Below are 24,281 nucleotides of genomic sequence, written 5' to 3' on the forward strand. Positions count from 1 at the left end.
CCTCACAGTTAAGAATTGGTGGTCCAACATACAGTAAAGCGTAGTGCTAAGCTTTTGGTTGAGACTGCACTCGATATAGATGAGAACACAAGCTCCCACTGCTTCACTTTTTGGCTGTTCCTGGAATTAAGGACCTTGAGTTTCCTGGAGTTAAGTTGTTTTTAACAACTGCTAATAGCCAAACCATTCTTAACCCATTAGTTATGGTCCGGTCACATCTGTTTTGAAAGAGCTGGCTTCCTTCAGCTTGTTTGTAAGTGACGAACGTTTGAGGAATCAAAGTTCATTCACCCAACTAATTTATTCAAGCAATTTAATTGTAGCACATATTTATTAGGGGCAAAAAATTGCAAGCAAAAGCTTTTCATTCTGGGTTTACACGCTCTCTTCTACTACTGGGGCTCTGTGTAGTCGGTACCACTTTTCCTCCCACATCTGGTGACTGTCGAGATTATTTTAGTACAGGAAACTCATTGTCATGTCAACAAACCAGACTTGGAATATTTCAGCTTTGTGACATGACACGTTATCCTACTGAAAGGAGCCAGATGATGGGTACACTGTGGGTACACAGAAAAGGATGGATATAGTCAAAAACATTATTGAGGTAGGCTCTGGCTTTAAACAAGGATTCATTGATACTAAAGTGGCCTGAAGTGTGGCAAGAAATATTACCCATACTATTACACCACCACACCAGCCTGAACCATCAACAGGTTGGATACAGGCTTGTTTACACTAAATTCTGAAAAATCAGTACTCATCAGATCAGACAGCATTTTTCCATGGTGAGCAAATTTTTGCCTCAGTTTCTTGTTCTTAGCCGACAGTAACAGCACAGGTGTGGTCTTCTGCTGCTGTAAACCATCTGATTCAAATTTTAACCTGTTGTGCACTCAGAGATGTTCTTCTATAAACTTTGTTTGACAACAACAAGGCATTTTCACCCAGAGCTGCAGGTCAGTGAATATTTTCTCTTTTTCAGACCATGACTGTATCCTCTTGAGATGGTTGCATGGGACAGTTCCAGTAGATCAGCAGTTTATGAAATATCCAGATTCACTTATAATCAACCATCTTTCCTCCTCATTCTGATGCTCAGTTTGAACTTCAGCAGGTCTTCACGATTATGTCTACATGCCTAAATGTATTTAGTTACTGCATTGTGATTGGCTAGTCAGATATTTGCATTAATAAGCAGTTGAGCAGGTGGACGCAATAAACTGGCAGGTGAGTGTGTACTGATAAAGAACACAAATATTCTTGGTTAAATCCCACAAACATTAAAAAAATGTTTGAGCTTAAGCTACATATGACCTAAATATGGTGACATGGTTTGGTTTGAATAAAAATCAAATGAAATATGTCTTTCAAGGAAAAGAAATGTTTGAAGCATTAGGCATACAAATACACAAACACCAACAGCCTCATAAATGATTTATTATCAACCGGCACGAAACAGTGTTTATGTACAGCGTCATGAATGAACCTTCATATGTGATGTTTCTGAAAATCAGGTAGATTTTATTTCAGTATCAAGCTAACATGTGTGGCATACCAAACATATCATGTCCGCTAATCTCCATGTTACAAAAAAAAAAAAAAAACCCAGTTTAAAATATCTAGCCTGAAACAGTTTGCTGCATTATCGTGATTAGTTGGATTAATCTGTTAGGATATAATCTGGTCTACTGTGACTGCGCTGAATTCGTCTGTAATCCTCCGTCTTTTGATTTCTTGACCTTGCAGACAAATGTCTGAAAGACTGAGGAAAGCAAACTTCAGAGATGGACATAACTTTGAAAGCAGTGTCACAGTTTCTGAGCTAAATTCCAGTTGAAACTGGCTATGGTCATCGCACTGCAGTCTGTTACTGTCTGCACTGATACTACATACAAAATATAATCTTGTGCATTTGTACAACACACACGTTAGCTGCAGATGTATCTTCATTACCCACTGTGACATTTGGCATTTGATTTTTTTATGTACTTCTTTTGCTTCTAATCGGACATGAACTGTAAATTTAGCACCGGTGTCACTTCAGCTCATGCCCCTTTTACATGATGTCAACAAAGGCTATTTAAATTCTAATTCTTCAAACTCAGATGTCTCACAGTATTCCCAGACCTTCAAAGTGAATAAAACAAAACAAAAACAAAACACTAATGAATGCTTTGTGAAAATATGAGAGTTCTTAGCTATTCTTATATTTCTTGTGCAGCGTCCTTGGCTGATTGGAATTTAGCCCTCGTTTCTTTGGCTGACGGAGACACAGTTTCCTTCACAAGTCTCCAGCTAAAGATTTCCTCTGTCAGCTCAATGATATTCTGACCTTCATCATATAATCTCTGTTGTGTTTCTCTTTTTTCTCCACATTCCTCTTTTACACTGTATGTTTCCACAAACCCACAGACCCAATTAATACACACTCATACACATATCCATACACGCATATGTACGGCACACACATGTGCTATGCATATTGATTCATCATAAAACTGTCTCGATCAGGGCTCTCTTCATTTGTCATTCTGCATTTCCTTCCTCTCTTTCTTTGGCATCCTCTTTGTCTTTGTTGCGATGACCTTCTGTCAGACTGTCCAGGAGACCACGCTGATCCCTCTGTGCCTTGCTTTCTTCTTTTAGATCCAACATGAAAAGAAATTTCCAAAGTGTAAGTGTCCATACTTGGTATAGTTGCCAGCAAAAATCCAAAAATGGGAAAGCCTATCCTAGCTTACCCACCTGAGGCTTTCTGCTGCCTTTCCTCATCATGTTGCTCCTCTTCTTCCCCTGAAGAGGACTCTGTGTCTACAGACTTCATGTCAAGTGAGGACAAATGGGCCTGTGCCATCTTCTGGACAGCTGAAAATACAAATCAGTTATGATGAATGAAGTTGCACTGCAAACATTTTACTAACAAAAATACCAAATTTTCCAATCATCTGTCCATTGTCCTCTAGAGGACAAAGAATAGGTTGATAAAAGAGATTATTGTGTTTGGATTTGTATATCTAGAGTTGTAATGTTACACATCAACTGTGTACAATGCGTGTGAAATCCAACACTTGCTCTTTACTAATTTTGGCTTTGATTGATTGACTTAACAAATAATATCCCCTTTGCTCTATTACCGCTATTACAGGATCTTTTGCTTATTATAGTATGAAACTGGGTGAACAGAACCAGCCATGTGGACCTCATTTAGTTGAGCAGGGTGTGTGTTGTAATTCTACTAAGGGGAAGAGGCTGGGTTTTTGGTATTCCAATGGTATATAGGGAGTCACAGAGTCATTTTGATGACTACCACTGTTTAGATAATATTTCTGGATGAACTTCCAAAACTAAATCATCTATCAGTTGCCCTAACCTCCCATCTACAATAAGACCTGTACCATGTTTAAATGAAATACCCTCTCTGATTTTTATTGGGTTAGTTGATGAGGAAGAAGATCTGATGATGTTTTGTCTCCAGATGCAGATTCAGACTTTGAAGATCCATTATCCAGTAGTTCATTTGTCCTCCAGTTATTCACTAAGCCAGAGTTTAATGACTTAGTAAGAGATTCGGATATGCCAAAGGACGCACTTGAGTTGTTTGTGTCTATGCTTTTTCTTTTAATAAGAATCATGAAAAGGATCCTAATCGATTCTTTGAAATGTTCTTTAGATAGCAATAGAATAGCCCTTTATTGCGAATGTATGAGAAAATAGAATAACCCTTGAATGAGAAATTCCGGAAAATGTGCTTTGGCAGCGGTGGGATTCGAACCCACGCCCCCGAAGAGACTGGAGCCTTAATCCAGCGCCTTAGACCGCTCGGCCACACTACCGTTGCTGTCTGACCACTGGGTGCAATGTGTTATAAGTAGAGTATGAGTAGAGGTTATTCATTGACAGCTCGAAACAGAACCTATAATGTGTCCTAGTGCATGCATGCCAAATGGCTATTATGTCTTGTTAAAAGAAACATATGAAAATTTGCAAAATATTTTGGAGAAGCAGAGATACAATTAGCACAAATGGACCAAATGTGAAAAAAGGTGACAAAAAAGATTTATTATTTAAACTCAGCATCACTGAATTAGGTCATTTCAACTATTTTCTGCACATGTCAGATTTTTTTTTAATTTTTTTTATACGGGTTAGTATAATCATTTTGGAGTTAGGTTTCTAATCACTTGTCTGGTCATTTATCTAATGATCAATATCCACAGGAAAGGACTATGTCATCTGCATATAGAGACAACAACTTATAGCCAAGGTAAAGATAAATAATGTTCTATGAAGCAATGAGAATATAACAAACTCATGAAGCTGTTGAGCTATTAAAATAAAGTAAAAATCAATCTTAAAATTTTATTACATTTTTTTAATGTGGATTTTCAATTTTAAAATATACATGCATGTCTTATGAAAGGAAACATTTTTTGTTATATAAAATTATAAATGCTAAACATCACTCAAATAAAACGAGCAAAACCCAGTTAATATTATGAGTGGCAACTGTCATGACTGCAGGTGCCAAAGCCACAATTTCCAACAAAATAGAAGACGCATAAAAACGTATGTTGTATATTTATAACAACCGAGTTGTTTTTTGTGTGTGTATTTAAGTCTGTGTGACTCTGGTTGCATCTGATAGTGTGTGTGCATGTGCCAGCGAGTGGGTGAGACTGTGTTACAGCTGTGCAGCCATTCTATAATCCAGGATGATCCAGAACAGACTCACAGCTGCCACTGCTCCTAATCTTACATGACACACACACACACACACACACTCTCATTGTGGTTTTTGGATATGTGCGTAGTCCAGACAGACAGAGACCACATGGTGGTTGCCACAGCAGAATTAGGTCTCCCAAATTCTTTCATTTGGTGTCATTTGTTATATAAACAAGAAAAACCAGTGTGTGGGTACAAGGGAAAAACACACACAAAATGATTTGAGTCAGGGTTCATTTACCTTTAAGAGATGGCGGCTGGTAGGTTGACATGTGAACCAGTTTGGCTTTCAAAGCTCCATTTTCCCCAAGAACCCACTGCTGAAATAAAAAATGCGAACCAGGGTTTACAGCTAAAAGTGTACGCAACACTTTTTTGTCTTATTGTTGCCTCAAACAAATGATACAATATAAGAAATCTAATAATCGCTCCTTTCCAGTTGCAAGGATTAGAGCAGAAAGGCAGTAATGCACAATGTGCAGGTTTGTCAGCAAAAGTCAATGAAAAGATAAAACAAAATGTAAAAGCACTTTCATACTTGTAACAGGTAATTATGGAGTAAAACATAAATAAAAACGTCATCACTTATTCACATATTTGTTGCGTTATTAAGTGAAGATGCAGAATTAGTTGTCACTGTAATGTACATAATGTAAATAATCGAATTTGACATTTCCTATGAAAGCTTTTCTGCAGCTGTTTTAGAAACAGCTTGAAAATGTAGAAGCTGGTTTCAAAACAGAAAAAAAATATTTTTCATCATCAATAAGTCAAAATTTCAAGTTATTATTTCAATTTAATAACTTGGAAATTAAAGTTATTTTTTCAGTCTCTAATTCTTTTCTCAGACGTTTGAGTTAGGAAGTGAAATGTTTGAAATACCTATCTGGAAATTTTGATATAATAACCTGAAACTTTGACTTAAATAGCAAAATGTGGGCTTAATGATAACAAAAAAAAAAACTAAAGAGACATTCAAAATGCACATAGAAAGTCGAAACACCACCTTTCCAATTATTTCATGATTGCATTGTACTGTGGTCTTTTGGAACTTATGACCACTGTATCGCTGAAATTTGATTCAAACCTTTTACTACTGGATCTTTAACTTGTATAATTCACATGCATATCTACCTGATGTGGGCTGCTGTCTTCTTCTGGTGATGGTGGGTCCGTCAATCTGAACAGCGTGGCAGGTGTCGGCCTCCGGCGACGAATCTGCAGAAAGAGAGAGATACAAGAGGTTTTTTTCTTTAGGGCTTCACTGCTTCAATAATCAGCATTCATTTATTCTAAACTGTGGTATATGGCATGTATGCAGAGGACTTGTTCTTTGAAAGTTAGATGCATTAAAAAATAAATGCATATCATTATGCAACAACATTCAAGAGAGTGTCCAGCTTGTTTGTGAATGAGGATTACGTTTTATGATAGAAGGCAGAAGGATTATTTAAATTATAAATAAATCTAAATAAGGATTATTTAAATTTATTTCCTTTTCTGCTACAAGTTCCTATTGCTTGGATGAAATCACAGTTCTTTTGTAACATGTTTACAGTATGTCTCCATCATACAAAGCAGCCGGTACTTCTTCATCTCCTTGTCTTTTATGTGTGAAGCAGGGAGAGTCAAAGTAACCACAAAACACACAAAACATTAAATATACACCCAACTGCCAAATTGTTAGGCACACCTGTTCAACTGCTAGTTAATGCAAATATTTAATCAGCCAATCACATGACAGTGCATTTATGCATAAAAACATACGTAAATAAAGTTCAAGCCTTTCTTTACGTTTCTTGAAGAAAGATGATTTAAGTAACTAGAGTTAAGTTTAACTAGAGTTTACAGAGAATATGAAAAGAAAATATGCCTTGTTAATGTCAGAGGTCAGAGCGAATAGTCAGACTGCTTTGAGCTGAAAGGAATGCAGCAGTAACTCAAATGAAAACTTGCTACAACCAAGGCAGCATTGAAGAGCAGAAGAAGAACATGTTGAACCTCGAAGCAGATCGGCTGCAGCAGCAGACCACACCAGGTGCCACTCCTGTCAGCTAAGAGCAGGAAACTGAGGCTACAGTTTGCACAGGCTCAACAAAATTGGACAACAGAAGTTTGGAAAAATGTAGCCTGATCTGGTCAGTCTTAATTTTAGCAGCAGCAACATTTTTTCTTTTCTAAGTTTACCTTTTTGTGTTTGAGTCCTGCATTTGGGCCCACTTCCTACCTGCCACAGCAGTCATGACACTGCTGGAGTGTAATGGTGTGGGAATATTGTCTTGGCACACTTTGGGCACCTTAGTACCAACTGAGTATTGTTCAAACACCACCGCCTCTGTGTTGTTGCTGACTGTGTCTGTCCCTTTATGACCACATGTGTTTTCCAGCACCTTGTAAGGTCTATTCAACAAAAAATGAAGGCAGTTCTGAAGGTATAAGAGGGCCCAACTCAGTACTAGCAAGTGTCCGATGAGTGTTTATCTACAGCATATCCCGACCTGTCACATTCCTCTGATAGTTGGGCATTGCAAAACTAAGCCTGTCAGTAATATGACTTGTAAACGAACTCTCTAACTTTTAATTCGGTTCAAAAAGATGCAATTTGAGGCCACGGGGCAAAATTTTGCTGTATTCGTCACCTCCTGTGACACGTGAATACATTGTATTAGTAATGCTCTTGTATTCTTGGACCTTCAGTTTATATTTTACTTTCCCATAACATTTCAAAGTGAAATAATGTACTTTTTCACGCACTATTTCTGGATAGTTTTCAGATTAAGATTTTAAAGAAGAGTTGTTAAGGTCATTTCCAGGTTTCAAAGTTCCAAAAGCAAAATACATAACAACTGGGTAAAATAAATTACTGACTAAAAATACCATATTTACAAATCAATGAATCAATTTGCTCCACACTAAATAAAGTAGGCACAATTAAGAATTTATTTTATAGAAACAGCAAAAATCCAATAATATAACACTGTTAGGATCCTTATTGTGTCCTTTCATAGAATTTTTACTTTTATTAGATTGATTACATTTTCTCACCATTATTTTTATAACTTGTTATTTATGGAAAACACACACTATACTCATCGCCGGCTCTATTTTGTGATGTGTGATGGTGATAACATTGTTATGAGATACAAGTGGCTGCCAAGCCAATCACAGCGAAGAGTGTAGGCATTGAAATGTGTGGGCAGCTTTCACTCTGGAGTAACTCTCACAGCTTCTGCTTCCCTTTGTGCACTGCATTCATCCATATTCATGAGTCACACACTAGAATTAAATATGCAGCCCCTTTTTGGGGGGAGCATCCTATTAGAGGTTAAAGATGTGTTAACATGAAAATATGAGTGTGGCAATCCAATAAACACATAAAACATGTGCACACAGCACTCAGGAGGGGAAAAAAGGCATGTGGGGCCAAAGGACCAAACCACATTTTGAGCACTTGTCTGAGAGCCTCTTCAGACATGGTGGCCTATGTTTTGTTAACACTGTAGCCGGAAGGTCAAGCACCTGCAGGGAACATATTTTATTTTCATCAGATCCTTGTTGTGCATGTCTGAAATTCCTGTAAATACCACTGATTGCTCAGTGTGGCTGCAGTGGACGTTTGATTTCACTGGAAACAAATTAATGTTTCATAGTTCCTCCTCACATGCTGGGCTTATTGTGTTTGTTATTTTAGAATAATAAATAATTTTAATATTGTATTTTATAATATGGACCTTATTATTTAGGTGATATTCTGTTCTTCAGGTTTTTAAAAACTGTATTACCCAAAGCGTTTTTTGAAAATGCATTTTATTGGTCCAATAATGTCTTAAACCAGTGAGGTCTAAGTTATCATGTTATCATTGATGATAAGAAGTAACCTTAACCCTAAAAAATGTAAAGTTTGTTTTTGCCATCAGCTGTTGGTTTTATGATATTTATCTTTTATCCCCTGATTGCTTTTTGAGACTTCTGAGGAGATTTTTCAGGGGACAAAGTCCCTCTGACATGTTCTGATAGCATAGGGTTAAGGCTGAGGATTAGGATACTGATAGAGGGACAATAAAGATAGCAACACACAAAACTGAGTGAGGGGTCTGACAAAAATTTGGAAAACAAAAAGCAGAAGGAGAGTTCTTTAAAGAAGTTTGGGCTATTGTTTAAAACATAACAGAAACCTCTCTAAATAAATTATGTCTAACATTTCCTTTTAATAGCTAACTCTTTACTCTGTACTTATCAATATCCAGAAAAGGTCAACTTATTGATCATATTTTTCAGTCCACTTAGAAATGTAATGTGTTTTAAATGTTACTGGAACTCGTTGATAGATGCTTTGGGGTTATAAGAAGCCATGCAAAATAGCTCTTTTTATGTTGCAGCTACCATCAAAACACAGACACGTCTAGAAAGGCAAATTTAAGCAGCAGCATGGGTTCTAAGTTTAGTGGTCACGTAGTAAATCATTAATCCCACACCCCATTTTTTTGTAGGTCAGATGACCTTTAGTTGCATAACATTCAACTCCAATGCGTCATACTGGATGTTTAAATGAACAATGACAACACTGGGTGGGGGGTAGTGACCTAAAAAGCCTTTTACGCAAAAATAACTTATGTGCTTAATGATTAAATGCATGCAATAAAAGTATAAAACTGTGTACACAAAACACTTTTCAGGGAATAATCCTTTGCAGAACTTGATTTGACCACAACACGACTCATGAATTCGGACTTTTGACCTGTTTTCTTTCTTTCTTTGTAAATACACTTTAAATGGTGTAATCTTGGTGTAGCGTTGGCCTGGATAGTGGAGAACAGGAGCTGCACCCACACAAATTAAAGGAAACATAATTAATGCACTTGAAAATAGAAACTTCCCATTGGAAGACTGGAACTGTCTTGTTTATTTTATTCTCCTGCTACCACCTCCCTTTGTCAGCAACAGTCACTTCATCTAGGTCTGAAGATTTACCAATATTAAGACCAATATTAAGCCATCAGCCCACTCTGTAAATAGCATTAATGATTAACAGGGGTGCGTATGCTGGGTTTGTAAGAATAAGACCCTATTAGACTTTAGAGCTTTTTATTTGTGCTCTTGGCAATAGCTGTCCTCGACCTTGATTCATTCCTCAGTCATCCACAGCTAATCTCTTTCTTTTTAATCAGTCGTCTCCTTGGCTGATGATTTTCCTCCTTTTGCGTGTCTTGTTCGGCTTCTGTCAGCTATCTTTGTCTCTTTTCTTCTGCCGTTTTTCCCTTTCCAGCTCAATGTGTTCCGTTTATTCCTGCCTTTATTTTGATTTATTCTAGATGTTTCAGTCGCTATCGACGGGCGGCATTTCTCAAGGACCACAAAAGGACAAGAAAGTCTTGATGAGACCTCACAAGACAGTAAGAGAAGGTGGCTATCAAAAGTGAAAACAACCTTCTTGGAACCTAAAACCTCAGTAAACCGAAATTTCAAGGACAGAAAAGAAAAAATACACTTCAGCACTGCTCCTGCAGCTCTCCACTTGTTTTTTGAAGCAAATTCCACCACTGGATGGAAACAGAAGTATTACAAGACAGATCGTATTAACTAGTCATGCTGTTGCACTCACACATGCATACAGTAGAGGCTCAAGACTGTTTGGTGGCAGCTCATCTACTTGTTATAGTAGAAAGATTTAGGTAAGCAAGCTGATATTGTCCATAACATGAATTAGCATGGTGTGCATGCTCTGATGTGCTCTGTTGGCACACTGGAAGAGCTGTTAATGATGCCAAAATATCATGTGACTTTGTGCATGTGTAGCTCAGGTGTAACTTATAATCAAAACGCTTTTAAAATCAAAGTAAGCACAATTTATTTTTAAGCATTAAAATTATGCTTATTATGCTCTTGCAATTTTTATGTGCTGAGAACTATTGGATTTAAAGTTATTACTCTCTCCTCTTTCACTCATGGGACCTTAAAAAAAACTGCCAAAATAACTGCCTGAGTCATTACTAGGATCGCTGCCAGGGTACAAGACTTCCTTACAGAGGAAATTTGCTGAATATAAGTCATTGCTGAGGTCTGGCCTCACAGGATTTGAATCTCCTTTTTTTCTACTTGTTGTTGTGCCACTTTTACTGTATGTATGAATTTGGAATCACTTCCTTTTATGTGTGTGTACACTGATGCCGAAGATGGTCATTTCTAGTTTAGCTTTTTAAAAAGTGATCAAGAAATTCAGCCGATGAGGTGCTATCAAGGTCTTTCGAGCTAGGAACCCATTCCCAGAAGGACTTGCTACATGTTGGGTTAAGTTATCGATGAGAGTTGTGGTTTTAAGCATTCCTACAAGTCTCATTCCACATGATATGACCACAGGGCATTTTTGGTCAGTTAGAAAGAAGAAATTCGAAGATTATGATACAGTTTTCCAAAACTATGGATCACAAAGCTCTTTTTGCAGGTGAATATTTATCTCCTCAGACTGTTTCCTTGTATCTCTTGTACATTGCAGGACTTCCTTAGTTTGATCCCATCCCTCTTATTTTCATCAACAGATGCCTGAGGATTATTATTTTGTGCACACTGTTCCAGCAGACTTATGGTCACTTTGGTGACGTGATGGCTTCAGAAACACAAAAAATGAAGCCCTGTAACCTTATGTAGCTCCTACTTTGGAGGAAATGTGCTTCTTCAGGGTCCTCCTGATATATAATGTCTCTGGCTTCTTGCAGTCTTATTTAATCAGTGGAGGAAGATTGCCATAATCTTACTAAGATCTGAGCTGATAAAACTGCCAGAGCATCTTATAGACAAAACGAGTGAAGAAGTGAACAAGTCTATCAGGTAGAGTATAGCAACTAATTAGCATCAGACTGTATTTAAGTTAAAATATCACTCAGAATTGTGCCATCCTAATCAGTGGGTTAAAATGCATGGGCTTGCTTAGAAAAGCAAATAAATGATCCCTTCTGTACTGGACAGGGTATGAATCAAGCAAACAGAAAACCCAGAGACCAAGAGTCGGCTGTAAACAGCAGATGCAGCAGAAAATATCTGCCCAGAACTTATTGATTTGTTAGGCTGAAACAAGCTTTCCAAACAGATGCCATTTGAAATTTTCCAAATCTCCTACTTGGAAAAAAAAGAACATTTCTTACTCTGCACCTGGTCTCCAGTGAAACTTCCCTTAAGGGAGCAACTGAAGAGATGAACATCTCCTGCAGAAGGAATGGATAAGCCTGTCATTTGCTGCTTTTTGTGTCCAAATATTACCTCATTGGCAACTTTGTGACCTTTATGGGCTCTTGTCATTAACACCACCAATAACATATGCACATCTCTGCTCATACTGTACAGCATAATACCTTCCCTCTTCACCCTGTCCTGCACTGTTTGCATTGACCAGCGCTCGCTTTGGGATGATTCAGCATAAGCAACAGATAACGGATCTGACTTTACATAATATGCTCACCACCTCCACGAGCGTATGAGTAATACCTTCTACATTTTGCTTCTTGTGTGTGGTAAAGGATTTATTACTCAGGCGCAACTAATTTTTAATGCCACAAATGGTGCTTTATCCCTCACTTCCTCCTCCTCCTCTTCCTCCTCCATTCGGATAGAAGGGCAAAGATATCTCATCAACTTTAAGGACTCCAAAACAAATCTGTAGCTGCAGAGCTCTGCTTAATTCCAGCACTGCCCATACCCTGCTGCCCACAGAGTAACATACAAACATCAAAACACAGTTTTGCAAAGTCTTGCTAGAGCAGTCTGTCGCCTCCGTGTTAAGCACTGATGCCCCTGAAGAAGCATTAATGATGGAACTGCAGGCGAGCATGTCTTAGATATTTACTTTTAAAATGTACAGATGCAGTTACCCAGTCTGAGCTTAACAATCCTTCCACACACTCACTCCATCTCCACAACCACTGTCATCATCCGTGTAGGCTACAGCCACACTCCCTCAGATCTCACCATCTCCACCTGTCGCGGGTCCAGCTGGGTGGGCACGGAGGAAGGCACGGAAAATTGGATCTTCCTCCTCGCATCCGCGTCTGCCTCTCGGTCCATCACCTCCGTCTCTGCGGGGAACAGCACCAGCAGCAGCAGCAGCAGCAGCAGCAGCAACGAGTCCCGCCTGTCACCTCCGCAGCCGAGCGCACAAACCTAGAGTCCAGACGAGGTCAGCTTCAGTGGAACCGCCTGTGGAAAAACTGCAGTAAAGTGTTTATACTTGACAAAAACTCGCCGTCAGTGAGTAAACAGCGGCATCTCTCTCTGTCCCGGCGATCCTCTGGTCTCTGTTTAACAGCAGCGATCAGCTCCTCTTCCCCGCCTCCCCGCCAGTCTCCCCTCCCCTTCCTCTCACACTTTGTCCGCTGACCTTAATGCGTGAGGAGGAAAGAAGAGCAGTGAAGGTTTTGTTGCCTTTACTGGAGCCGGAAACTTTTGAAGTTTGCATTTTGAAGTTGCCCGATAAAGAAATCTACGCGAATGAAGGGGAAATTGAAAAAAAAAAAAAAAAAAAAAGCAGAGATGACGAGGATGTTACACAACTTCAAAGAATTTCACAAACTGATAAACAACTAAAGTCAGCATCGAGTCATAGTGAACTAAAAGAAACGAATATTAAGATAGTAAGAAGATGCCACTCACTGCTATCTTAGCAAAAATGTGCTGAATCCTGGTTGGGAAGAAATAGATTTTTTAATTTTAATTAATTAACGAATTAATTAATTTTAGGTAGGCACTTAAGGTCGTATTTTTATTGCACTGACGTTGTGTGTGCAAATTTGCATGCTCACTTTGAGGACGAGCAACAAACTGGAAATATAAATAAATAAAGATCTAATCGCTCCCCCCTTCCAGAGGCAAAAATATTAACCTCTGCTTTCGCCGGTGCCCACCTTGGCTTTACCATATGCACAGCGAATATATGCGAGGCACTCAGTTGCCATGACAACAGCTTTTCTTCTTAGAGAGCTGGCAGTGCAGGAAGTGTGTTGGAGTGTGTGCTTCGGCATAAGTTCGAGGAGAGGAGAGGCAGGGCAAGAGAGGACAAATGCATTTGTCAGCGCGCAACACAATCAGCGGCCAAGCTGTCACGAACTGTCATTTATTTGTACGTGGGATCCCCCCGAGCATGTAGGCTATTTCAGGCGGAAGTGTCCTATTTTTCATGTGTCATGCAATTCGTAAAGAAGTGGAAAAAGGAAAACTTTCACCCAAATCATTATGTTTTCCTAAAACTCAAATAACAGGATACATTTGGTGACTAAATATAACCAAAAGGAGATTGAAAAACAAACTTTTCTAAAGGCTTTCTCCTTGTGGTGTATATTGTGTGTATATTGGAAAACGAGCCAGATGCCCCTGTAAGCAGAGGGCCCCATGCTTGATCCCACTTGCCACAAGCCCAAGGGTTCACGCTCTACTGAAGTACTGGACTTGAGAAAAGCTCTGGACATCTGCCAGATTCAGGAAGAGTTGCTAATGACAGCAAACTCAGGCCTGCTGCGCGAGGTCTGCAGATAAAAGAGCTCGCCACCTTGGAAGAGCCCATCTGTGGCTCAGCTCCGTTTCAGTTCGTCTGTCGTCCTTGAAAACATAATGTATGTTTGCGAGCACTTTCAACAACACGTGACACCAAGCAACACTGGGGTGACAAGTCAGCACCATCTTATGGCCAAAAGTAAAGAAATCACTTCACTGAGGGGAGGTTTGAATGCAAGTAAATATATGATAGTCCAAACTCAAGACACAGCACAAAAATGAGCAGAGCTGAAGGTGAAATATTTATAAGATTATTGTGTTATTATAAATGTAAAGTAGAATCCACTACAGATCATATATGTGAGCGTTCCTGTGTGGCACTGTGTAGTTCCTGAAACCACCAGAAGGTGGCGACAAACTGCTAAGAAAAAGCAGCCATTTCTAATTTCTTATGACTGACATTTGCACACAGCAATATTTACATTTTTACATTTATAGTTCAAAGTATTGAAATAACAAAAATATTTATTTGCAATATTTAAAAATATGAATATTTTAATATATTTCACAAAACCTCAAAGCAATCAAACATGATGCAAATATCCACAGAAGACTGATGTCTTTACTTCTGCTGAAGAAGGTAATTATTTGGCTGTGTTTATTTACAACACACTCTAAATTAAAAACGTCGTTCCATCCTCTTTTGGAAAAGCTGAAAATGCGTTAATTTTATTTTATTTTACCGAGGACGTCGTGTATTTGCTTTCTATTTCCAGCAGGTGTCACCCACACATAACTGTGGAAAGAGTAGTCACTGAGAATTTCAGTGATATGTGAACCGAGCCGTAAAATATAGATGTTTATAAGATTGATAAAACCAAAGGCTTGGCAGTTCAGGACATATGAGGCCAAATTAACTTTAAAGCTTCTCCTAATCTCTTCATTTTCCTCTTTAAATATAACAACTCAAGGCAGATATAAAATAAACAATACTATACAATACTCTTCTCCAGGTTTTAAACCTTTTCAATCATAGCAGAGGGGAAAATGCATTTATTTGTTCATTTAGTTCTTACTTTTAATCTGAGCTGTGACATGACGCCTTTGGTGACTCCTAAAACCGAGAATCTCGAACTCTCCTTTTGCCTGTAGGATAATGTAATGATATGATGATATGCATGATGTGTCTTCATTATTTAAATGTCCATTTGATGTAAGTGTATGTTTGGCATTTAATAGTGAAAGAAAAATAGCATGAAATTCTTCTTATTGGGTTTGAGCTTTTGTTATGAACCTAAAGGACTCCTGAAATGGCACATAATATCTCTCATTAACCTCCATTCACCCGTGTATGACTTTTATCAGAGATTTAAATGTGTGAAACAATAAAAAATAAAAATACTTGTCTGTCAGGCACTTTGGTTTTTCCATTGAGAATGCACAAATTACACAGCGGTCAGTCGAGTGAGGCTCAATAGCATGATGATGATGATGATGCTGATGCTGATAAGCCTCCCCACCACCCACCCCGCCTTTCGTTTTTAGTTGCTTCTCTCTACCTCTTGCCTTGCCCCATCTTCTGGCCCCTCTCTGCAATCTGTGCCTTCGCCACCTTTGGCGTCAGTCCGGCCGCTGGCACCTGTGCCAGTCCTGGCAACCCAAACCAAGACGCCTTGCTAAGCTCAGTTCAACTGATTCGTTTAGGCAATTGCACTCTGACTCTGATCTGTATGAACGGCAACTTACTCATCCCAGACCTTTGTGTGGGGTGTGGACACGCTGGTTTGCTCAAGTTTCTGTTGATGGAATCGGGGATGAGTTCAGTTGCTGTTTGTTTCTTTGGGCCAATATACTGTTTCACTGAAATACTTCCAAAATGTTCCCATATGTGGATGATTTCCATCATCATGATTTTCTTATCCTACACAGTTAGCTCATTTTAGATCTCCGCGATGGGGATATTTGTTGTGGCGTAGCCAACTATATGAATGCTATTACATGTATATTACAATTAATGCTATAAGGGGATTTTCCTACATCTTCTATACGAGATTAACCCAATTTTCCCCAAAGATGGAGGTTAAGAGAAGCAGCCTGAATCCTACGTTTCTTTTTTTTTTTTTTTTTGTGCCATCCTCTCCTTATTCCATTTTCTCTTTCAGCTCAGTGACAGATGGCGAGTCCCTCTCCCCCAGGGGAAGCCAGTCTCTGTGAATGCGGCCGCATGTCAATCACCGGCTCTCATGTGATGGCTCTTGCCAATGACGTGCCAGCCATATGGGCCTGGCATCAGAGCTGGTATGTAACCCACCCAGTCCTGCCTCTGAGGTGCCACACGGCTCCCTCCTCGCGTTTGGGCTGAGGATAGCAGCAGCAGACAGAGCAGGGTGGCAGGAGAGGAGAGAGAGGTGTGAGAGCAGAACGCAGCGCCTCGCTCGCACAAGCATCCGTGCAGGGCGTGTGGATGTGATGCCCACCCGGAGAGAGATGGTGTAAACAAACCCGCTTTGCCCCGTCACTGAGCTCCACCACGGAGGTAGGTTGCACAATTCTAGTCAGTAGACTATCAGATAATGATCCAGATTTGTTTTTGTCTTTGTGCTGATGTCTCTTACATCCACGGTTAAGGGAGGGTAATTTGGGTTTCGATGCCAGATTGAGATAATGTAATGCTTGAAACCTGTTTTGGAAGAAGGGTGCAGTTTTCCTCGCTCTTTTTGATAATTTTATCGCAAGCGATATGATCAGATTAGGCTTGTAATCTTTTTTTTAAGGCTTTTTAATTTTTGTTATATATATATATATATATATATTAATGTTTTTATTACCGGAGGACATCGATCATTCTGTTTTTCATAGATTTCGTTTAAATAAATCCACACTGACCCTCAAGAGATAGGTTCTACTTGTCACTTTTGGCATTCATAATTTGCATTTTATTGTCTTAGAAAATGAGCAGCATGCGTGTGTGTGTGTGTGTGTGTGTGTGTGTGTGTGTGTGTGTGTGTGTCTGTGTGTGTGTTTGTGTGTGCTCTTGCATGATTCACGTCAGAGCACTGTGGGGGTAGTATTCTCCACAGAGATACATAGGCTAATTGACAAGGTATTGGTAGGCATTAATTACATTGTGCTTACAAGATTAGATAAAAAATACGCCCTTGGACACCAAACGCACAGCTGAGCTCAGGGTAGTGAGAATCTGAGGAGATCTGTGGATGTGGCAGCTTTTATAATATCTTTAAATTTAATTTTAGCACAGAACTTGTCTATTTAACCCGTGTCGTCGGTGAATGTGGTGACATGAATTCGGAGAGGATTTACATTTTGACTAAGTTGGTTTCAGAAAAAAGAAAAAAAGATTATGAGGAGAAATTTAATTAAAAGCTAGATTTGTGTAACTTAAAAAGAGCTTTGATCGGGCTGGGATCTCTGACGGAAAAGAAAGGTATTGATAGAATTAAACAGTCAAGGTCAGTATGACAACATACTCTAATTTTCGCTCACAAATCTATTATTTATTTATTTATTAAGTCCAGACAAACTAAAGTCCTCAGATGAGGATTTATCTGTGGCCTGCGTGATCTGCGAAGGTGTGCCAAACAGGGTTCATGAACCCGCAGAGAGTTTACTGAGGTTCTGGTGCATTTCATTTTTACACTATCTGGATATTATAAGTTAAACGCATATATCTGATTTTTTTTTTTAAGTCTTCACGATTAAGATAAAAAAAATAGAAAAAGGTGTATTTTAAAAATGTAAATTTTAACAAAAATCTGTTTGCTCTCTTGGTCCTGTGTGCGGCCTGCGTGTAATGGAATTCCTCCAAGTTGGTAATTTATTGGACAGAGGAGGGACCCGCACCCCAGTGAGCCCCTTGGGGGTTCAGCTGAAGCAGGCCAGTCTGCGCCGTGCTGCTGGAGGGAACAGATCGAAGCACATGCTGAGGCCGAACAGTGGCCTACACTGTTACTTCATGCCTGAAGAATAAACCAAATGCATCTGATTTTCTTAAAAAAAAAGAAAGTACTAAATTATAAAGTTTTTATTAAGAGAATCTCCCATAAATATGTTTTTGCTATAATTTTTTTTAAAAGGTGGAAACATTAAGTTTTCGTGACGAGCAATTTTATACGACCAATTTAGTTAAGCACAATATGAAACTAAATCGATTCAAATTGAACTAAATATTAAATGTATGCATTTATTTTTTTTACACAAAAGATGACAGTTTTTTTTTTTAGCAATTGAACAATATTTCATGGCATATAGATAACCTGTCTAGTAGAATTTTGAACCCTAGGTGATGGGATAATTTTACAAACTGTCATAGCTCTAGGTTGTCTCTTTTTCAAACAAAGATGTAACCCACTGTGGAACAGCTGGGATACCCTGCTTGGTGGATTTCAGCCTGAAGAAGCCTTGACGTTCAACGCAAAACTCGGTGATATAAGCCACAGGGCACTCTCACTGCTTATAAAATAATTAGCGAATAATAACTGTTTTTTTGTTTCTTTCTTAAGATTAGGGACGTCTATAAGCTACGACCCTATGAGGGCTCACCGGAGATTTTTTTGCAATGCGTGCTTGTGGGTGCGTAAAAAGCAGGGCGCCCAACAGCCAGGCTGAAGCGCTGTTTGTCTGTCTTGCAGGTTGCATGCCACAATGTTGAGCCGTCTGTTCAGCGAGGTGCTGCCAGACGTCCAGAGGCTCGCAGCCGACTGGGTGGAGGACAATGAGGTCGAGGACTGCAAAGCCAAGGAAGATGACCACGAGCCCTGCCACCTCGAGGAGGACGAGCTGGACGAGCCACAGGAAGGCAGCAGTCGAGCTGAGTCTGAGATGGCCGGCGACGATGATGAGGACGAGGAGGCCGAGGAAGAGGAGTGTGGGGATGAGAACAGCGGGGACAAACCCAAGAAGCGCGGCCCAAAGAAACGTAAGATGACGGCGGCTCGCGTGGAGCGCTCCAAGATGCGTCGGGTAAAGGCAAACGCTCGGGAGCGCATGCGCATGCACGACTTGAATTCCGCGCTGGACAACCTGCGCAAGGTGGTGCCCTGCTATTCAAAAACCCAAAAACTCTCCAAGATCGAGACTCTGAGGCTGGCCAAGAATTACATATTAGCCCTCGGGGAGATTTTACGCAACGGAAAGCGTCCAGATGTGGTGACCTACGTGCAGATGTTGTGCAAAGGCCTGTCCCAGCCCACCACCAATCTGGTGGCAGGCTGCCTGCAGCTCAACACCAGGAACTTCCTAACTGAACAGTGTTCAGACGGAGCCCGATTCCACATGCCGAGTTCTCCTTTCTCGGTCCATCCCTACTCGTACCGGTGTTCGCGCCTCTCCAGCCCTCATTACCAGCCCGGAACCGGTGCTCTCAACGTGCGAAGCCACTCCTACGGCTCTGGATACGAGGCCGTGTACCCGCCTGGAGGCACGTCCCCTGACTACAGCAGCCCGGACTACGAAGGCCAGCACAGCCCTCCCGTGTGCCTGAACGGCGGACTCTCCGGGAGGCAGCAGGAGTCCTCTGAGACTGACAGGAACTATCATTACTCTGTGCACTACTCTGGACTGACCACTTCTCGACCCAGCCACAGCATACCCTTTGGGCCCTCGGGTACGCGCAGTGGTGGTGCGCACTCAGAAAACATTCCACCATTCCACGACGTACACTTGCACCACGACAGGGCGCCCCCATACGAGGATCTCAATGCCTTTTTCCACAATTGATTCCATACTACGGTCCAACCAGGCTTATTGACATTCTAATGACAATCCTATAATGTTTAATATTGTTTGGGAAACAAGAAGAGTCTCTAAAGGGAGGTGATGGAGGTGGCAGAAAGAGTCTTTTGATTATCTTCTGTATTCTACTGATGTCATCCCTATACTGTTGTACATCATATCAAAGTGTGTCCAGTATTATCCTGTATGCAGAATGAGTGCAACTGACATAAACAATGTATAGGCCAACATGAAACATGTTATGACTCAAACGACTTAAAATAAAAAAGTGTTTTCTAATCGTCTGAAATGAGCGAACAAATCTTCTTTCTTCACTAGGGGAGCTTTCATTCAGTTACTGCAATATATCATGAAAATAATTCATAAAAAAGGTTCCTTGAAAATAAAATAAAAAAATAGCACTTAACGGTTGTAACCCAGTAATATTTTTTAATATAACTGGGTGCAAATTTTCCCTGTGGTCAGCAGTCGTGACTAAACACATTCTGGCTGTAAATAACACATTAAAGTCGCTTTTCGCAGGATAAACATGTCCTACAGCTCACTCGCTCTCAGGGCAGTGAAAGATTTACAGTAGACAGATTAGAGCAGTAGGCTAAAAGCCTTTTATCTCTGCTCAATGCCAATATGTACTTGATCTCTGCTTTATAAATTAAGAATTTATGTACGTTGCTAGACAACAGCTTATTAGAATCAAACGCAGAAAGGAAAATCATTAAATTTTGGAGTGAAGTCTGTGACCCTGGCTTTTAGGTCCCAAAATATCCAACGAACAAAAACATTTTGAACACAGCTGATAGTTAGAAAATCTGGACTGCTGAAGGCGGGGGTTAATTAGGTTAACAACCACTTGTAACAGCCTCTACGCATGCGCATTGTAAAGTAAAGGCTACGATAAACAGGTATAGAAATCAAACAAACCTGTTACACAAACTGAAACAGCACTTTGAGTAAAAAGAAAAAGAAATTGGGCTGTATTTCACTGTGCCATAATGTGCACTCATTAAAGGCACATTCTCCTGCCTTCCTAGCAGGATGCGTCCTTGAACTTTGAAGAGGCCTGGAACAGAATTATCATCCATAAGGAGTGATGTACCCTGCTAAATGGCAAGTATGTAATGCTAAATCTGAGGCCAATTCTTTGAGGCGATATGTAACCCAGCCACAGGGGAGGGGGGCACAAGCCAGTGTAATCCTAGTGCCGCTCACAAGCCCAGAAAACGGGGAGAGTTGCGCTAGGAAAAGACGTCGTTGCCAAATCAAATATGCGGATAATATACTTGAGATGTGTTGCTTTTCAAACGCATTTTATTTTATTTTATTTTTAGCAGTTCACACGGCAACCTTAACGAAACCCTCAAGTGTTTAGCGATAAAATCGTGCCACATCTTTTTTGGCTTCCATCTTTTTATTTTGTGGGTTGCGTTTTTTTCCTCCTTATTCTTCTTTTTTAACTCCACGGTTTTAAATTCTCAACAATGGAATGCAAGGGATTCGTTCAAGATGGGTACAGTTTAAAGGCCCCTGAATGCAGAGCGTAGGAGGAAGAACAAGTGGTCTGCAGAAACTGGGCGCCTGGCATTCAGATTAGCGATTCTCTTTTCCAGCACACCGCGCATGGATCTGGGCCCTGTCACGCCACTGTGGTTTGATTCTCAGGTGAGTGTATTTGTCCAACAGCTTAAATAATAGAATGACCTCATTAAAGATTCACAACACTTACTTAATGCAAAACAATAATATTAATATTAACACTGACCACAAATAAGTTACTGGTAAAGTTTTTAATGCTCGCTTTAAACCACGTTTTGGCAAGAGCTGAAGTTAAACTCCTCCTTTTGAGCGAATAGTTCACAGTTTAATCATGTGTGGTCGAGATCGTATTTTTGGTGATTTCTCATATCACTGGAGAAAGCAGCCACCATCTTTGGACCAGTGCCCTGGGTCCCATATGTTGCTCTGGACATCCAGGGGAAATCAGTACCGGGCACCGCAGGGTGGAAACGGTCCCATCCAAGCACTAACACAAGCAAAAAAGAAAAAAATGTCAGCAAAAATGTACGTAAAAAAGATTTGCTCTGCAAAAACATCGATTTGCTGCTGTAAGAATTTCATTTTTGCATTTTAATTTAATTACATTTTACCATTAAAAAAAAGCTCATCTGACGTCCTAAAACGGTGAAAGAGATGTGCAGGTGCAAAATCAGGTGAGTCAGTGGCCCGTTCCCCTGAAGATCAAGTCCGTGCCAGAATAGACATGCACGCGTAAAGTCTAAACCACCAACATAAATGATACATAGTATTAACATATATCCTGTATAAATACAGAAAATGCAAAGTTTTGAAAGGTTTTGGCAGGGCCGCAGTTTTGGTGATCGTGGAAGTGCAGACAAGCAAACATGGGTTAAAAGGCCATTTTTGGTCCGAGAAAGTTCTCAGATAACGAGCTTGATGTCTTTTAGGAATTTAAATGATTAATTTATTGTAATTTATTTTACTTTAATATTTACTAAACGGATGTAACCCTTAAACATAATTTTATTTATTCATTTATTTATTTCTACTTTTGAAGGGAAAATCGCGCAGTTTTGTATTATGCGTGCACTCAACTATAAACTGACTTAACCTAAACATGGTTAAAAGCATTTGCACGCTAAGAAAGATTTGATATCAAAGTGATTTTAAAAAATCGTAATTTGGGGTTTGCATCTTTTCTTTTGCATCCGGCATTTAATATTTATTATGTGGTGTTGCCCACGAGTGCGTAAAAAAACCGCAAAAACAATTTCCAGAAAACGATTTTGATTAATTCAAGTAACGAAAAGCTTCTTAATTTTGGAAACTCTTAGATTATATATTAATTAGCCAGCATTAGAAAGAAAAGGGAAACTCTATGTCCCTTGAACGCTTGTATCCTACAAGTGGCTGCATGCCTGAAAGCGACTGTGGCCACACAGACGTATATTTTTAATGTTTTGCATAAGATAAAATTAGGTTGCATAAAACAATCTTGGGGAAAAAAAGTGATCACCACCTGATATTTCCGGCATCCCCTCGCACCAGTTGACCACTGTTCTGTCCCGGGTGAAGGGCAGGTCTCAGAGGGCAAGGTGAGAGGGTACATTTTTGACTTTATTTTCCGCTGTAACCTGACAGTTCGGTGGTGGACTTCTTTTAGCGAGGAGGGTGTCGGTTGGCAGTGGATTTGATGGCTGAGCTCAGTGCCAAGTCGCTAAATGTCTGAGCACCAGTAAAGCCAGAGACTACTAGAGCCCACCATCACCAACCCGGGTGCCAGCTGCGCCACGTGGCAGCCAGGCGGCCCCTGCCAAAGTGGCCCTTGTGGGAGGGACCCAGTATTTCTTTCCTAATTCACTCAGCATCTGTTCATTATTCTCCGCCGTTAAAGGAGGCTGAGTGCCCCGGCCCCGCGCAGAAAGGGACCCTTTTTCCCCGGTCGTGCACTTTTGAAGGAGACTGCAGAGAGACCGAGCGTGAAACTAATCGGACACTGAACTGGGTTAAAGAGGTGTCCGTTTCACCTCCCGTTAGTCCCTCCTGCAGCACTCTTTTAAATGGTGCATGACTTTTAACCCTTTAAACTCACCTGTGGGTCCAGGGGCATTCAGAAAATAAAAACAAATAATAATATTATTATTATTATAATCATTATAAATGTCAAATTAGCCCTTGAACAGTGTTCCACTGACACCCATACGTCTGTGGGCCTCGGTCTAAAACAATTACCCGATTAATTATTTATCATTACGGGTTTCAAGTCAGATTTGCCAGATCTTAATAAAATATATTTTACATCTTACATTATCGTAGCTACACGTGGTAGTTCTGGATATCTATGACAAATCGGGTTAAGTGACATTACTAATGACCAAAAATAATAATTTCTCTGGTATCGCGTTTAGGCGTAATTGTTCAAATGAGTGTTTATAAAATACCGTGCAATTACTGTAATTAAATAATCCAGCTCAGAGCTCCAATTTGGCGATTCGCTAAAGTCGCCGGACACCACACAACACTCGCGACACTGCAAACAGGTCACAAGGTAGTCCCAGGCTTACGGGAGCCTACACAGATCTCCATCTGGACCGCTTTACTCCCATTTATCAGATTAGGTAAACATTTGTCGGATTAATTGTATTGGGATTAATCTCGAAAATGTATTTAATGGTTTAATGGGACTAATCAGTGTCATAGCATAGAGTGTTTGTGCGTTAGAGGAGAGAGAGAGAGACAGGCGGAAGGCACAAATAAATCAGGCTTAAAATAACTTAGTGCTATTAAAAGAAGAGTGACAAAGTCCCAAT

At 40.0% G+C, this 24,281-nt stretch overlaps 1 protein-coding gene, 1 non-coding gene and 1 pseudogene across 7 annotated transcripts; 1 reads left to right on the forward strand and 2 right to left on the reverse strand.

The window, feature by feature from the left end:
* Positions 1-1,424: 1,424 nt before the first annotated feature.
* LOC146381517 (protein phosphatase 1 regulatory subunit 1B-like) lies at positions 1,425-13,052 on the reverse strand. Of its 4 annotated transcripts, XM_084937616.1 has the most exons (6): positions 12,962-13,049; positions 12,688-12,879; positions 5,863-5,946; positions 4,970-5,048; positions 2,749-2,868; positions 1,425-2,642 (listed from the first exon to the last, which is right to left on the reverse strand). In XM_084937616.1, exons 2-6 carry the CDS (start codon positions 12,781-12,783, stop codon positions 2,530-2,532), a joined length of 492 nt encoding a protein of 163 aa, XP_084793742.1. In that variant the 5' UTR covers positions 12,784-12,879; positions 12,962-13,049; the 3' UTR covers positions 1,425-2,529. The 4 variants fall into 4 exon arrangements, with proteins under 4 accessions (XP_084793742.1, XP_084793743.1, XP_084793741.1 ...); XM_084937617.1 differs by having other exon boundaries at positions 4,970-5,045; positions 12,688-13,052; XM_084937615.1 differs by having other exon boundaries at positions 12,688-13,048.
* Positions 3,755-3,836, reverse strand: trnal-aag (transfer RNA leucine (anticodon AAG)). Its single transcript has one exon. It is a non-coding gene; the product is annotated as a tRNA-Leu (tRNA).
* Positions 13,053-16,408: 3,356 nt separating the features above from the next.
* Positions 16,409-20,245, forward strand: LOC146381519 (neurogenic differentiation factor 2 pseudogene; annotated as a pseudogene). Of its 2 annotated transcripts, none has more exons than XR_014801106.1 (2): positions 16,409-16,741; positions 18,855-20,245. The product of XR_014801106.1 is annotated as a neurogenic differentiation factor 2 pseudogene, transcript variant X1 (transcript). The 2 variants fall into 2 exon arrangements; XR_014801107.1 differs by lacking the exon at positions 16,409-16,741 and adding an exon at positions 16,749-17,675.
* Positions 20,246-24,281: the final 4,036 nt, after the last annotated feature.

Source organism: Perissodus microlepis, chromosome 8, assembly GCF_051167445.1.
Source record: "Perissodus microlepis isolate ML-2025 ecotype Zambia chromosome 8, ASM5116744v1, whole genome shotgun sequence".
Lineage (NCBI taxonomy): Eukaryota > Metazoa > Chordata > Actinopteri > Cichliformes > Cichlidae > Perissodus > Perissodus microlepis.